Below are 14,228 nucleotides of genomic sequence, written 5' to 3'. Positions count from 1 at the left end.
GTGACTGATTGATCAATTTTTACCTTTCTACTGTTGGGTGGCATAGCGGCTTCTCCTCCTGGGGCAGCAAGTATGTTATCCCCACAACACTGACAACACGCAAACTGAATGGACACACCTGCATCAAACAGTAAAGGAAAATGTGGCTGAATTTCTCTTCAAGGGCATGTGTGTCACAGTGGCATTTCCAAAACAAATGAGAGGGACAGCAGACGCTTTTGCAAAATCCTGCTCTCTGATACTCTGTTAGGGTGTTGAGCCACTCTTACACACTTTAAAGATGATTTACCTAAATGCAATTTACATACCAAATACGTTATGCAGGACAAGTAATATGCTGCTTTAGGCTGAACCTTAACTTAATGTAAGTCCTCCAGGGACACCTTCATACCGTAATCCTAATTTTGAAAATACACAGATAGCTGTTCTACAAAGTCTCTCAAAGCTGACTGTGCTAATCTTTATTAGATAAATACATATTATAAAGAAATACCTAGCAGTTCAAGGAATTCTTGCAGTGGCCAGAAAATGAGGGGTAAATCCTTAGTCTTGAAAATCTGAACAAAGCTGATTTTACCAAACAGCTTTCCACCAGGGCTCCTCACCATCCCAGCTCAGCGCCTGGTCTTCCCTAAGTGCAGAGGTCTGAAATTCGAATTTCCCACAGTGACTGTTTCTTCACTTGGGTACATACACAGGCTATGCTGTAGTGTCGAAATGCTTACCCACCTGGATGCAAACCGTGGGCCTCAAGAAATACTTCATCTTCTCCAAGATTTCCTTCTGCAGAAGGTCCCACGCTATTGTCTTCTCTAAGTGCAGCACAAAAGGCAGTCCAAATCTAATACACATAAATACTGCAATCACTTAAAAGTATGGCAACCCCTTTAATACTGTAATTCTTTATTCATGGTCTCTTAAAATGGACCGACTACATTATTGGGTTTAGGACAGTTCTCAAAATAAAACAAACAGGAAATTTAATAGTTACTCCATAAGTGGATGAAAAGGTCAGCAGAGAAGCTTAGATTTCTAAAGGAAATTTAACAGTTCACGTGCCAAAATGGCTTCTAGGGGATACTACGTAGCAAAAGGACAGGATCAATAAATGTGGTGAGGAAAGAGGACGGGAGTGGACATGATCTGGCAATCAGCATGGATCCACATATAAGGAAGGGGCTGTGTGCTGGAGGAACAGACATGGCTGGAAGGTCTAGCAGGCAGGTGGCTGTAGCCTGCTTGTCTGACAAGGAAGGCACGGGCAAGCAAGTAACCCTGAAAGTTAACTCCCACCCTACAAAAGCCATGTGGCCCCAGCCCGTGCTGAGCTCCCAGGAGTTAAGAGAATCAGAGGCAGGACCCCGGTTCTCAGCTTTGGCTGTACACTAATATCAGCGAGGGAGCTTTAAAACACAGTGATGCCCAAGTGCAGCCCCCAAGATTCTGCTGTCATCACTCTGCACGTGCATGTGATCCGAGCACGGAGATTTGCTGAAGAACCCCCAGGTGGTTCTGATATGCAGCCAGGGCGAAGGACCCCTGGCCCAGTTGCACTCTCACCCAAGTCCGGCCACTCAGACCTACTTTGTGCCCTACACATGTCCTACTCACTATCTGTGCGGCCACCTCCCTCTGCTCAGAACACCCCTCCCATCCTTCCTATAGGCCACCTCCTACTCACTCACATCAAGACCCAACGGAGGGATTCTTCTCCAGGAAGCACCCTATTGATTTGTTCCCTGTGCTATCTGAGCCACAGCACTAACTCCACCGCGCTACCAATACCGTCTATCTTCCCGTCTCCATCAGTAGACTGAGTTATCTGACAGCAGGAACTGTGATTTACCACAGTAATCCAAACAGCCAACGCCCAGAAATCCACACATGCTTAATGAAGGAACAAAGGAGCCAAGGGATAAACCCTAACTCAGGCTGAAGCAGAGGCACTCAGATCAAGAAAGCCACTCCAATAGTCTATACACAGCAGTATTCCAACAAACAGCACCGTGATGTGAACGAAATTACACGCACATGTAAATCAGCCACTCCTATTTTTCGCATGGTCATGCCTTCACTTGTAAGAGAACAGCATCACAAAAGGGACTCCACAAGTTCTTTATCGAGCTGAGCTGCCTTTCTGTCCCTTAAACATGCCAAGCTCCCCTTAGTCCCAGGGTGTTTGTACTCATGTTCCCTCCCCACGGAGCCTTCTCCCCAGAAGCTCACATCACTCACATTGTCTCCTCAGTTCCATGCTGCTTCCTCAGGTGGACCCTCCTGTCCCCCTCTCTAGCGTGGTCTGGCCGCCCCCCACCAGTGCACTCCTATCTTTAATATCTTCAAAGTGGTAAGGACTGTCTGAAGGGACATGTGTTTACTTGTTTACAGTTGGTCTGACCTTACTGGGATGTAAGGTCCACGAGAACACAGTCTGTCTTGTTCACTGCTCTATCCCCAGTGTTGCAACAGTGCCCAACACACTGTAAACACTAACGTATTTGTTAACGAATATCATAAATATACAAATCAACATATTTCATACTTCTGTTATTTAACCATCATTAAATAAGGAAGTTATTTCAAATCAACATATTAAAAGGCTAATAAAATGCTACCCTCAAAAACAGTAAAAACAGAGTCCGTTGTCCCTGATACATATCCATATTTCGTTATTTCTTAGGTTACATTACTACTGTGAGAGAGCTGCTTTAAAAGATAGTCTAAAACTCCCACAAATTCTTAGGAGGAAACAGATTTGAGAGAGATATGCAACTCCCGAATTTCTGACTTAAGCAGCTGAATGAATAGTGCTGCCATTTGCTGAGACAGGAAATACTGGAGGGCCAGATTCACAGAGAAAGAGAATCACTTCAGTTTGGAACATAAGACTGAGGTGCATGTACCATCCAAGTAGATATGTTAAGAATTAAAAAAAAAAAAAAAAAAAAAAAAGCTGTTAAGTAACTGGATATAGGCCTTACAGGCCCCATGAGGAACCTGAGCTAAAAATAAACACATGAACCGAGGCTTTAACAACTAGAGGAGCCTGAAGAGCCTTTCTAATTCAGATTCTATCATCCTAATTTTATATTCTCCCCCTCCCAACCCCTCAAACCAGGTCAACTTATACACATACACACATATCAGAATACAAAATTAATAAAAGTAAGGGTTTTTCATCCCCACTTTTCAAAATGCTTGAAAATATTGGACTTTTAAAGTTTCAGCACTTATTAGTAGGCCGGATTTTACCTTTTCCCTTGCTGCCCAGTGCACGCTCGGTTACACACTAATAGAACAATCTTGTCATTTTCTGCTCTTGTTGGGGGCAAGTCTATTTTCCCTTGCTTTGCTGCTGCTTGCATAGGAGAAGACAGTCGATGATCCAAGGCAAATTTCAAGTGGTTTAGATTGCTGTTTAAGTGGATTCCTGGGAAAAAAAAAATAAAAACAACTTATTCTATCAATTCAAAATTCTTTTCATTCACTTATTACAAAGAAATTCACCCAACAGAGAAATTAAGAAGTTGCATTACGTAATTTGAACAATTTTAAAAAATAACCCCAAATGATCTACTTTGAGATAACTTCCCTAGCCATTAAAATAATTTTTTTCTTTTTTTTTTTTTTTCTTAAGTAGGCTCCATATCCAGCATGGAGCCTAAGTGGGGCCTGAACTCATGACCCTGAGATCAAGACCTGAGCTGAAATGAAGAAGCCAGAGGCTTAATCAACTGAGCCACCCAGGCACCCCACCATTAAATAACTTAAGCATCCATCATTTCCTTTAAACTAGTTTTATGTAACTTGAAAATTGAAATCTAAAACCCTTCACTTGAGGTCACCTGGGTGGTTCAGTCAGTTGAGCATCTGACTCTTGATTTCAGCTCAGGTCATGATCTTGGGGTCCTTGGATCAAGCCCCACATTGGGCTCCATACTTGGTGGGGAGTCTGCTTGAGGATTCTCTCTCTCTCCCCCTCTCCCTCTGCTCCTCCCCCGACTCACGCATGCTCTAAAAATTAAAAAATCTTAAAAAAAAAAAAAACCCAACCTCTTCACTTGAGTGAATATTGGATACAGTTTTAAAACAGCAAGTTTGCAGAGATGATCCACCAAGACAAATTTAAGGTAAGACGATGCAACCAGCAACCAAATAAATTGAAAAAAAAAAAATTAGGACTAATGTGGAATGATCTTCAATATTCTAACTGCAGTTTCTTCTCCCTAATTAAAGAGCCAGAGTTATAAGAAACAAAAGATAAACCACACTTACTAAATTCACAGCCATTATAGGACATGTCAACTTTAATACAATCAACCACACTAGATGGACCTACATTTAAGTGAACAAAAATATATGATTGATGGGCATGATACAGGTTGCTGAAAATCAGGTGAAAACAGAGCTGTCAATCAGAGCTACTCAGCAATTGAGCACCTAGTACAATGCCCTGTACTTAGTAGAAACTCAATTAAGTGCTTGATTAAACAATAGTTCATTACGATGGAATACTACTCAGCCATTAAAAAGAAGGAAATCTTGCCATTTGCAACAACATGGATGGACCCTGAGGACATTATGCTAAGTGAAAGAAGTCAGGGAAAGATAAATACCATATGATCTCATTATACGTGGAATTTAAGACAACAACAAAATCAAGTTCACATATACAGAGAACAGATTAGTGGTTGGGGGGGGGCTGTCAGGCAAAATCAGTGAAAGGGAATCAAAAGGTACAAACTTCCAGCTATAAAATAAATAAGTAATAGAATGTAATGTACAGCATGGTGGCTATAATTAATAATACTATATTGTATATATGAAAGTTGCTGAGAGATCTTTAAAGTTCTCATCATAAAAAAAAATTTTGTAACTACATGGAGATGGATGTTAACCAGACTTCCCATGATGACTATTTTGCAGTATATACAAATACTGAATCATTATGTTGTACCCCCTGAAACTAACATGTTATATGTCAATTACACCTCAATAAAAAATAATAAAATTAAATTAAAATAATTGTTCACTTCTTTAATCCTCTGGAAGTACAGCCTAAGGAAATTATACCCCAACTTCCAAATAGAAGAAAGCCCTCCATGTTGCCTAGATGGCTCAGTCAGTTAAGTGTCTGCCTTCAGCTCAGGTCATGATCGCAGGGTCCTGGGATCAAGCCCCACGTCAGGCTCCCTGATCAGAAGGGAGTCTGGTTCTCCCTCTCCCTCTGCCTCTCCCTATCCCCCATGCTTGCTCTCTGTCTGTCTCTCTCTCTCTCAAAATAAATAAATTTTAAAAAATCTTAAAAAAAAAAAAAGAAGAAGAAAGCCCTCCACCACCACACACACACACACACACACACACACACACACAAATAAGACCACCACCGAAAGGAGAATAAAATAAGAAATGGCTTATACAAAAGTATTCATAGCACCATTTTAGCAATAACCTAAATATCCAGCAATATGAGACTTGCCAAACCTACTAAGGGACATCAGCATTACAGCAATTTAAAATGACCAGTATATGGTTAATCAAAATAAATTCCAGGTGAATTAGAGTTCAAAAAAAAAGTATACAGAAACTAGAAGAAAAAATGGAATCTTCATCAAGCTATTAGAGAGAAGAATACTTTTAAAGCTTAACCACCAAAAAGAAATCAGAGAAGGAAGAACAGATTTCGCTCCACAGCCGTTTTAAATGCTGGTATGAGAAAATAAAAATAAAAGAAGTCTGAATTTGAGACAATGAACGACCTCATTTCCCAGCTCCTTGCAGAAGGCTGGGAAGACCTGTTCTAAAGTGATGAGGGTCCCTAATAAGAGGAAGGGGTACCACTCAACTGCACAGAAATCAAGCTGTCTTCAAAAAGCACACCCACTTACTATCAGCTGCATGACTGGAACGGTTACTCAACCTGCCCAAGTCTTCGCCCTCTCATTTACAAAGCAGGGAACGTAGCAGCTTCATATGCCTCAAATAAGTTATTTACAAGGCTTTAACAGAGGCTAACACATACTCAGTAAGTGGTACAGTCTTCCAACAGAGGCACTCTCTGGTTAGTAGATGATAACCTTGGACCTCACCAAATTCACTTAAAAACAGAAACTTAGGGGCGCCTGGGTGGCACAGCGGTTAAGCATCTGCCTTCGGCTCAGGGCGTGATCCCGGCGTTCTGGGATTGAGCCCCACATCAGGCTCCTCTGCTATGAGCCTGCTTCTTCCTCTCCCACTCCCCCTGCTTGTGTTCCCTCTCTCGCTGGCTGTCTCTANTTAAGCGTCTGCCTTCGGCTCAGGGCGTGATCCCAGCGTTATGGGATCGAGCCCCACATCAGGCTCTTCCTCTGTGAGCCTGCTTCTTCCTCTCCCACTCCCCCTGCTTGTGTTCCCTCTCTCGCTGGCTGTCTCTATCTCTGTTGAATAAAGAAATTAAAAAAAAAATCTTTATAAAAAAAAAATAATAAAAAATAAAAAAATAAAAATAAAAAAAACAACAACAACAAAAAAAACAGAAACTTAGTGTTAACCCTTAGCAACAAGGGTGTGAAAGGGGGTTTGGGCAAATTTTCGGTTGAACAAACATTAATTGGGCTCTTGTTGTGCACTAGGAACTATACTGAACTTCTGGGTACAGAAAGATAAAACACAGCCCCAACTGCAGAGAATTTCACAGTGTGGTGGAAGGACAGAGGAGAGAAAAGATCATTTGCACACAACCGTGCTGGTGTCAGAGATTAGCAAAAGATGTGACTGGGGCAGGGAGGAGGAGGAAGTCAGCCAGCCTAATGGAGGGGGTGGGGGTGCTAAGGGAAAGCTTTCAGGAGAAGGTGATAGCTGAGTACTCTTTTACTGTTATGTAATTAAAAGTAGAACACAATTTGAACAAAGCACACATGTGAAAATGCAACTAGAAAAAAAAAGAAGCTGCTAGGTCAAAGAAAAATTAAAACTGAAATAACAGACTACCTAGAAAATAATAAGGTAAATATGGGAATACCAAAGGTAACTGAATCCTAGGCTGGCAGTGAAGAAAGTTGACCACCCCAGTGTACAGAATTACCAAAAGGGTCAGAAACCAGAGGCACCTCTAGAAGTAAGGTGATGAAGGAAAAGAGGAACTAAAATAAGGACATTCAACAGGGGCACCAAGATCATTCAAAGTGGAAAGCATGCCATCTCCAACAAATGATGCTAGGATTACTGTTTACATACAACAAAAGAATGCAGGTGAACACCCACCTCAAACCATATACAAAAATTAACTCAAAATGGCGCAAAGGTCTAAATGTAAGAGCTAAAACTACAAAACTCCTAGAAGTAAACACAGGGGTAAACTTCATGGTCCTGGATTTAAGGATGAAATCTTAAATAAGCAACAAAATGCACAAGCAACAAAAGAAGAAAAAAATTAGACTTCATCAAAACTAAGAACTTTTGTGCATCAAAAGACACTATCAAGAAAGTGAAAAGGCAATCTATAGAATGGGAGAAAATATTTGGAAGTCATATATCTGGTAAGGGTCTAGAATCCAGCACATATAAAGAACTCACACAATCCAGTAACAAAAAAAAAACCCCAAACAACCCAATTTAAAAATGAGGAAAAAATTTGAATACACGTTTTTCAAAGAAGGTAAACAAATGTCCAACAAGCACATGAAAAGATGATCAACATCATTTCTCATGCAGATACAAACACAATGACACACCACTCCACACCCATTAGGATGGCTATAATCAAAAAGATGGAAAATAATAAATGTTGGCAAGAATGTGGAGAAATTATGACCCTCATATATCGGTGGGATGAAAAATGATTCACCTGTTGCAAAAAACAGTCTGACAATTCCTCAGAAGGTTAAACACAGAATTACCATACCCAGTGTTTCTACTCCTAGGGGAGGTTTGTGTGTGGATGTGTGTATCCCCAAAAAACTGAAAACAGGTATCCAAACAAATACTTGTACATGAATGGTCATAACAGCACTATTTCATAATGTGGAAATAACCCAAATGTCCATCAACAGATAAATGGGTGAGCAAAATGTGGTATAAACATACGATGGAATACTATTTAGCCATAAAAAGGACTGAAGGACTGATACATGCTACAACATGGATAAACCTTGAAACATGCTAAGTGAAAGAAGCAAGTCATAAAAGGCCATATATTATATGATTCTGTTCACATGAACGTCTAAACTAGGGAAATCTACAGAGACAGAGAGTAGAATAGTGGTTGCTTAGGACTGGGTGAGATGGGGAGATTGCAGGGAGGCATGTGTAGGGGAGACAAAGTAGGAGCTGAGAAAGAAGCTGGAGAAATGAATTCTCAAGAGGGCAAACAGTTGGAAAGTATACAAGTACATGACATATTTGAGAAATACAGAGGAACCTAGATAGGGTACATGGGGAAGGAGAAGGAATAGAGTAAAGAGGCTGGAAAGAAAGGCAAGGACCAACCATGATGGGCCATGCATTCTTCCAAGGTGTTCAGATTTAATCTCAAAGAGGAAACACTGGCAAATCAATAAGCACATAATATGATCAGAAATGTATATCCAAATAAGTCTGGTGGCACCGTGGAAAAAAAATTAACAGAAGAAAGTCTAGGGGTAAAGATAGTTAGTAGAGAAGTTACTAGAAAAGCTCAGTTGAGACTGGTGTGAGCTGTACCAGCAGCGAGAGGATGAGGAAGAAAACTACATAGCGTTTAATCATTTCTGTGTGAATTTTGAGAGAGAAGTGCTTGGATCCACCTTGGGTGAAAAGAAGGATGGTGGTACCATGATTCCAGAGAAGAAACGCAGGAGGATCAGGTCTAAGAAATGCTGAGTGTTAAGACGACGCAGGACTTCTAAGCAGAGATTCTAATGGACAGTTAAAACTCAGGGTATGGAAGCAGAAGAAAAGAGGATGAGCAGGGAGGTTCAGTTCTAAAAATCATGGCAGTAGGAAGACACTGCTGAGACTAGGCTCTCAGGTCAGCAGTTCTCGAACTTTGGTGTGCATTGGAATCACCTATGAAAAACAGCATTCTGGGCCCCACCCCCAGGGCTTCTCGTTCAGTAGGTCTGGAGTGCGGCCCAGGAGTCTACATTTCTAACCAGTTCCCAGGTGCCTCTCATTCTTTAATAATCACTGGAGTAAAGAAAAAGAACAGAAGCCCCAGAACCATGAAGAACACTAAGGCCAGGAACAAAGTTTGAGTTGCCCAGTGACTTTCAAAATCAGAAATAGCCCCCAAATCCTCCAAGCACAGGAGAGAGACAGGCTAAGTTCCAAATCACAGCCCAAACCACAGGAAAAGGAACAGCACTTTCCAGAGCTATACTTCCTTTTGCTGAGTACTGATGCAAATTTCTTAAAAGCAAGGTATCAAGAAAACATTTTATAGCAAAGAGTTAGAATTTAGAAATTAAGCATCAGAGGACGTAACAAAATGTAAAATGCAAAAAAAAAAAAAAGCAGCCATGGCATCATGCATTTTCCAAATGCTGTCATAAGATGCTTAAGAAGCCACTTAACTGGCACTGAAAAGGAGGAAAGATTCAGTCAGTTCTGAGCCTCAGGGGCTGCTTCAACTGCGGGCAGGAAAGATTAGAAACTAAGGAAATATCTTTGCCTGAAACAGTGACAACTGCCTTCTTCCAGAGAAATGTTACCGTAAAATTCATACCATCATAAAAATAAGTGTTATGTGTATTTTACCATAATTAAAAAAAATTATGCCATCATATAATAGACATCTCAAAGGGTAGACAGTTGTGAAACCTGCGAACCCTTATGGAAACAGATGCTAATCATTTACCTCTTTGACTGAGAATTCCTTCAGGCCTAAATATTTCTGGAGTCTCAAAGGCAAAAATGCAGTCGCTTTCATGGACTGTTTCCAGGTCGTCTGTGTCACAAAAGGAACGATGGAACCCATCATAGTACATTTCCGTTAACACAATCTAAAAATGGGAAAAATGTAAACAGTTGGGTAACTGGAAAGCCAATACGAACTGATCTCCCGATTCTACCATGAGCTTCTCCAGCCCATCTGGGCTTACAGGGACTTTGAGAGGGCTCTGAAGTATGTCACAGAGCCCACACTATCTGCTTTCAGGAAAAGAATCATAGAAGCACGATATCCTCTGTAAATGTATAATATACTCTCATTTCAGAACCCTACGGCACTGAATCCAGAGTTCCTCTAAGTTTTCATAAAGAAGAGCCCCCAGAAAATGATAAAGTGTAAGCCCCTTGTCTCACAAGGAGAAGAAACTGGAGAGGTGGGAGACTTGCCAACGAGTATGTGACTATTCAGTCTCGCAGCAGGCACAGAGTCCTCATCTGATTCCGAGACTTTCTCCTACATCAGTAACTTTTCTTCATTTCAGGTTAAAAAATGTCATACAACCACGGATTTTGTAATAGGAAAAAAAATGAAATCAACTCAAATGTCCAACAATAGGAACTAGTTAAATATATTATAGTCCTACTGTAATTACAAAGAATGAGCCACATATATTTACACTAACATGGAAAGATCTCTTAGTTAAATAAGAAGTAACATAAAGAATAATGTGTGTAAATGGTTCCATTTTTATAAAATAACAAATGTAGTATATGCACAGGAAAAAACAGGAGCAAATATACAACACAGTATCAGAGTTAGTAACTCTTAGTTCCAAGATACTTAGGACAAGATACTTCCACTTTCTAAGTCCTGTTTCTGAAATGGTTGAGTATTTCACAATAAAACAAAAAAAACACAAAAGACGGGGGAAAAAACAATGGAAACATTTAGATGCTCATTACATGCTCAGCAGCACTGTCTAGAGAAAAAGCATTGGATTGGGCATGAAGAGGTTCCAGTCCCAGCCTGCCACCAACCAGCCCTACACTCTGGAACAAGTCACACGGTTTCTCTGGGCCTCCTTCAAATGAGGGGGTTGGAAGAGACCCCTAAAATCCCCTCTGCCAACACAAACATACTACGAGTCTGTGAGGTGAAAGAGGCCAGTGGCACATTCCACAAATAGTCCTAGAAAAATATCCCTAGCACATTTTTCTTCTGATGAGTTTAATGACCACGTTGTTTTTCTGCAGGTGAACATGCAAGATAATTTACTTTCTCCAGCAAGCTAAGGTCAAAAACAAACTTGTAATTCTATCAGCCATTTAAACCACATGCAAAAAGAGCCAGAGAGCGCTGGAAGCTTTAAAGATACAACCAGATCTGCCCTGGACACACACCTCAGCCTGCCTCCCTTTTTAGGTCTTTCCCCTCATCCTGAAGGGAAAAAAAGAATCAAAAAGCACTTGAGAGGAAGGAAGAATATGACTATTTTATCATCATGCCAGTAACTAGCCTATGAAAATATGAGATATTCGCTGTATTAAGGCAACACTGCTGGTTGTATTTGTTTTACTGCGGTACCAAACGAAGCCACATGAGGCCAAAGTACAAAACACCTCTATTAATCACGTGATTACACAGCAGCTTCCAGAAGCTATCTAGGGAAAAGTTATTCTACCACAGAATCATCTTTCTTAGTAAATCTAAAATAAGAAATGTTTTTCTAAATAAATCATAATAGTGAATTGAGTAAAAACTGTATGCAAAAATGTCAAGTCACAAACAGAGCAAAAGTATTTTGGGTCAATTTAAATATAACTACTTATCAAAAATTTACCCGAAAAGAGAAGGCAGAAGGGGCACAACGTTCCTTTCCCTCATCTAAATGAAGTAAGTCTCTGACCCAGCTTTAAGCAGGAAGCGAACCATACTAAGCATCTGTATGTACTTTAACAGCAAGAAGATATCCATTCTTATCACCATAATGGAAAGCGGTTTTCAAGAGCCACTAGTGGAGTTTTCTAAGCTTCTCTGACGTTCAAATACCACAAGGATGCTCTTCCTATTGCCCACGTAAGCATCCACAGGATAGTTTAAGAGAGGCTGAATAATTATACTTGATAAGCAAAGCTGAAAGAAGGTCTTGGTGTCAAGTCACAGTTTTCCTTTTTAAAAATATATGTACAATTAAATGAAGCATGAAAAGTTTTGATGTACATTTTCTCCCTTTGGGTCTTCATTTTTCTTTCCTCAACATAGGCACAACTGGTTTTACATTTCTATTTGACCATACTTGGCAGACGACTGTTAAAAAATTCCAGGAGAACAGAAAGCAACACTTTTATGGCTCATGTGTATAATCGGCCTGAGCAGGTTTATTACCTGATCAGTGGGGATCTTTGTTTCCATAGACACTGCTTCGCGAAGCCTGGCGACAGTCCCAGACAGAGGCACGGCCACACCAATCCTCATGCAGTGAGAACATTTCCCCTGATACACTACGGTAACATAGAGAGGCCTGTGTAGATCAAAGTCAGATCTTCTCATTAGGCACTTATTTCAACTAAAATACAGAAGCAAAACAAACCTGATCTGAAATTAACACAAAACTGAAGCTAACCCACACCTTTATTTGGAAGCCAAAGGCGAAAAAAAAATCTCATCTGGACCTAAGTGCAACCAGAAAACAATAATCAAGGCATCTTTGGAAAAGGCAAACAAAATATAACACATCAACACTTGACTCTGTGCTTTGTATGTTCTTTACAACAGCATTAACTCTCAGAAATTCTGAAAAACAGTTCAAATAAAGCAACTAATTAAAAGTGCAATATAAAGTCTCTGGAAAATCTAGAAGGTACTGAACAACCCTCCTCCTACCCCAAAGTATCAGCGGATGAGCAACTGAACAGACGACAAACACAGGGACTGTAAAAAAAGACTTGCTTGCCCCATGCGCCTGCTCACCCTGCAAACTCAGACCAGTAGACTTCTGTGAGGTTTTAACAATGCCTGTATTCAATTTATCACTAATCCCATTACTTGTCTAAATAAGTAAGGAGACCTAACAGGAGCCTACAGAGGTATAAGGAATACACAGGAATGTACGGTCTTAATTTTATTAAATCTGTTCTTCTTACCTTGTGTGGGGTAGAGGAATTGGCAAAGAAATGCAGAGGAAGGGGTCAAAAGTGTTGCTCTGCTTCTGACAGTGAGGACATGTCAAAGAAGATCTTCAGAAACAAAAATGAAAGGCACACACAGTAAGGTCATCTAGAGCTATGTCAAGCAGATCACATCAGAGACAATTTGATATGCTCATACCTGTACTGGGCTTGAAAAAGTTCTTGTACAAAAGTGCTACAGACAGGAAAAGATGGTCCCTCGGGCATCATATCAGTCTCTGATGGTGGCTAAAAAAAGGGAAAGTACAATTTCACAGATTAGAAGTACCAATTCTTTTTTTTTTTTTAAAGTTTATTTATTTATTCGACAGAGATAGAGACAGCCAGCGAGAGAGGGAACACAAGCAGGGGGAGTGGGAGAGGAAGGAACAGGCTCATAGCAGAGGAGCCTGATGTGGGGCTCGATCTCATAACGCCAGGATCACGCCCTGAGCCGAAGGCAGATGCTCAACCGCTGTGCCACCCAGGCGCCCCTAGAAGTACAAATTCTTGATGGAAGATGAACCTCAAACAGTCACAAATGTCCTTGACTTCCTCTACAAGCTGTGCATCAGGTCCAGACGTTCCAGTGAAAAGGATGTGTTAAAGGCATCGGAACGCAGCAGCCAGGACGGGGGTCACGAGGATGCATGTCACACGCTCTCCCACAAACCGTGCCTGTACTGGTCTCTCCACCCCACCCAGGCGGTCCAGCAGTCCTTCCACAGGGTGTTCCCATCTCCCTCCAGCTCTCAAGGTCTCCCTCCAGCCTCTTCCAGGAAATAACCCCAACCACAGTGCCCACCCCTCAAGCCCCAGCCAGCTGTGTTGCTCGCTTTGGTGCCCAGCCACTCTACTACATACTTAATTGGCCATTTCATGTCTGTCCACCTGACAATTAGTCACTGAACACCTGCTACCAGGTGCAGAGAGCCCTGCAAAGGGCATCAGGACACAAAGATAAATATGACACAGGCCCTGACCTTGAGTACATCTCAATCTGGTGGGAGAGCCAGCCGCAAGCACATTCCTATGACAGTACAGAGTGTACGGGCACAGAAGGACCTTGAATCAGACCTTACCAAAATCACAGACTGAAATTTTGAGATACAGTGCAGAATTATCAAAAACTTTAAAAGTGGCAAGAGAATAGCGACTCTTTGGTCTTAATTATTTCCATTACATAAATCATTTTGCCAATTATATTAAGGCTG

The 14,228-nt window shown here is 41.0% G+C and overlaps 1 protein-coding gene across 1 annotated transcript in view; it reads right to left on the bottom strand.

The window, feature by feature from the left end:
- Window positions 1-14,228, bottom strand: part of USP31 (ubiquitin specific peptidase 31) — a 59,818-nt gene that overhangs the window by 23,948 nt on the left and 21,642 nt on the right. The window contains exons 3-9 of the mRNA XM_034670260.1: window positions 13,175-13,263; window positions 12,991-13,083; window positions 12,233-12,368; window positions 9,815-9,959; window positions 3,253-3,430; window positions 730-841; window positions 24-118 (exon numbers count right to left, since the gene is read on the bottom strand). Coding sequence (XP_034526151.1) covers window positions 24-118; window positions 730-841; window positions 3,253-3,430; window positions 9,815-9,959; window positions 12,233-12,368; window positions 12,991-13,083; window positions 13,175-13,263 — 848 coding nt within the window. The remainder of the gene's footprint in view (window positions 1-23; window positions 119-729; window positions 842-3,252; window positions 3,431-9,814; window positions 9,960-12,232; window positions 12,369-12,990; window positions 13,084-13,174; window positions 13,264-14,228) is intronic.

Source organism: Ailuropoda melanoleuca, chromosome 10, assembly GCF_002007445.2.
Source record: "Ailuropoda melanoleuca isolate Jingjing chromosome 10, ASM200744v2, whole genome shotgun sequence".
NCBI lineage: Eukaryota > Metazoa > Chordata > Mammalia > Carnivora > Ursidae > Ailuropoda > Ailuropoda melanoleuca.
This window is presented reverse-complemented; position numbering and strand designations above follow the sequence as displayed.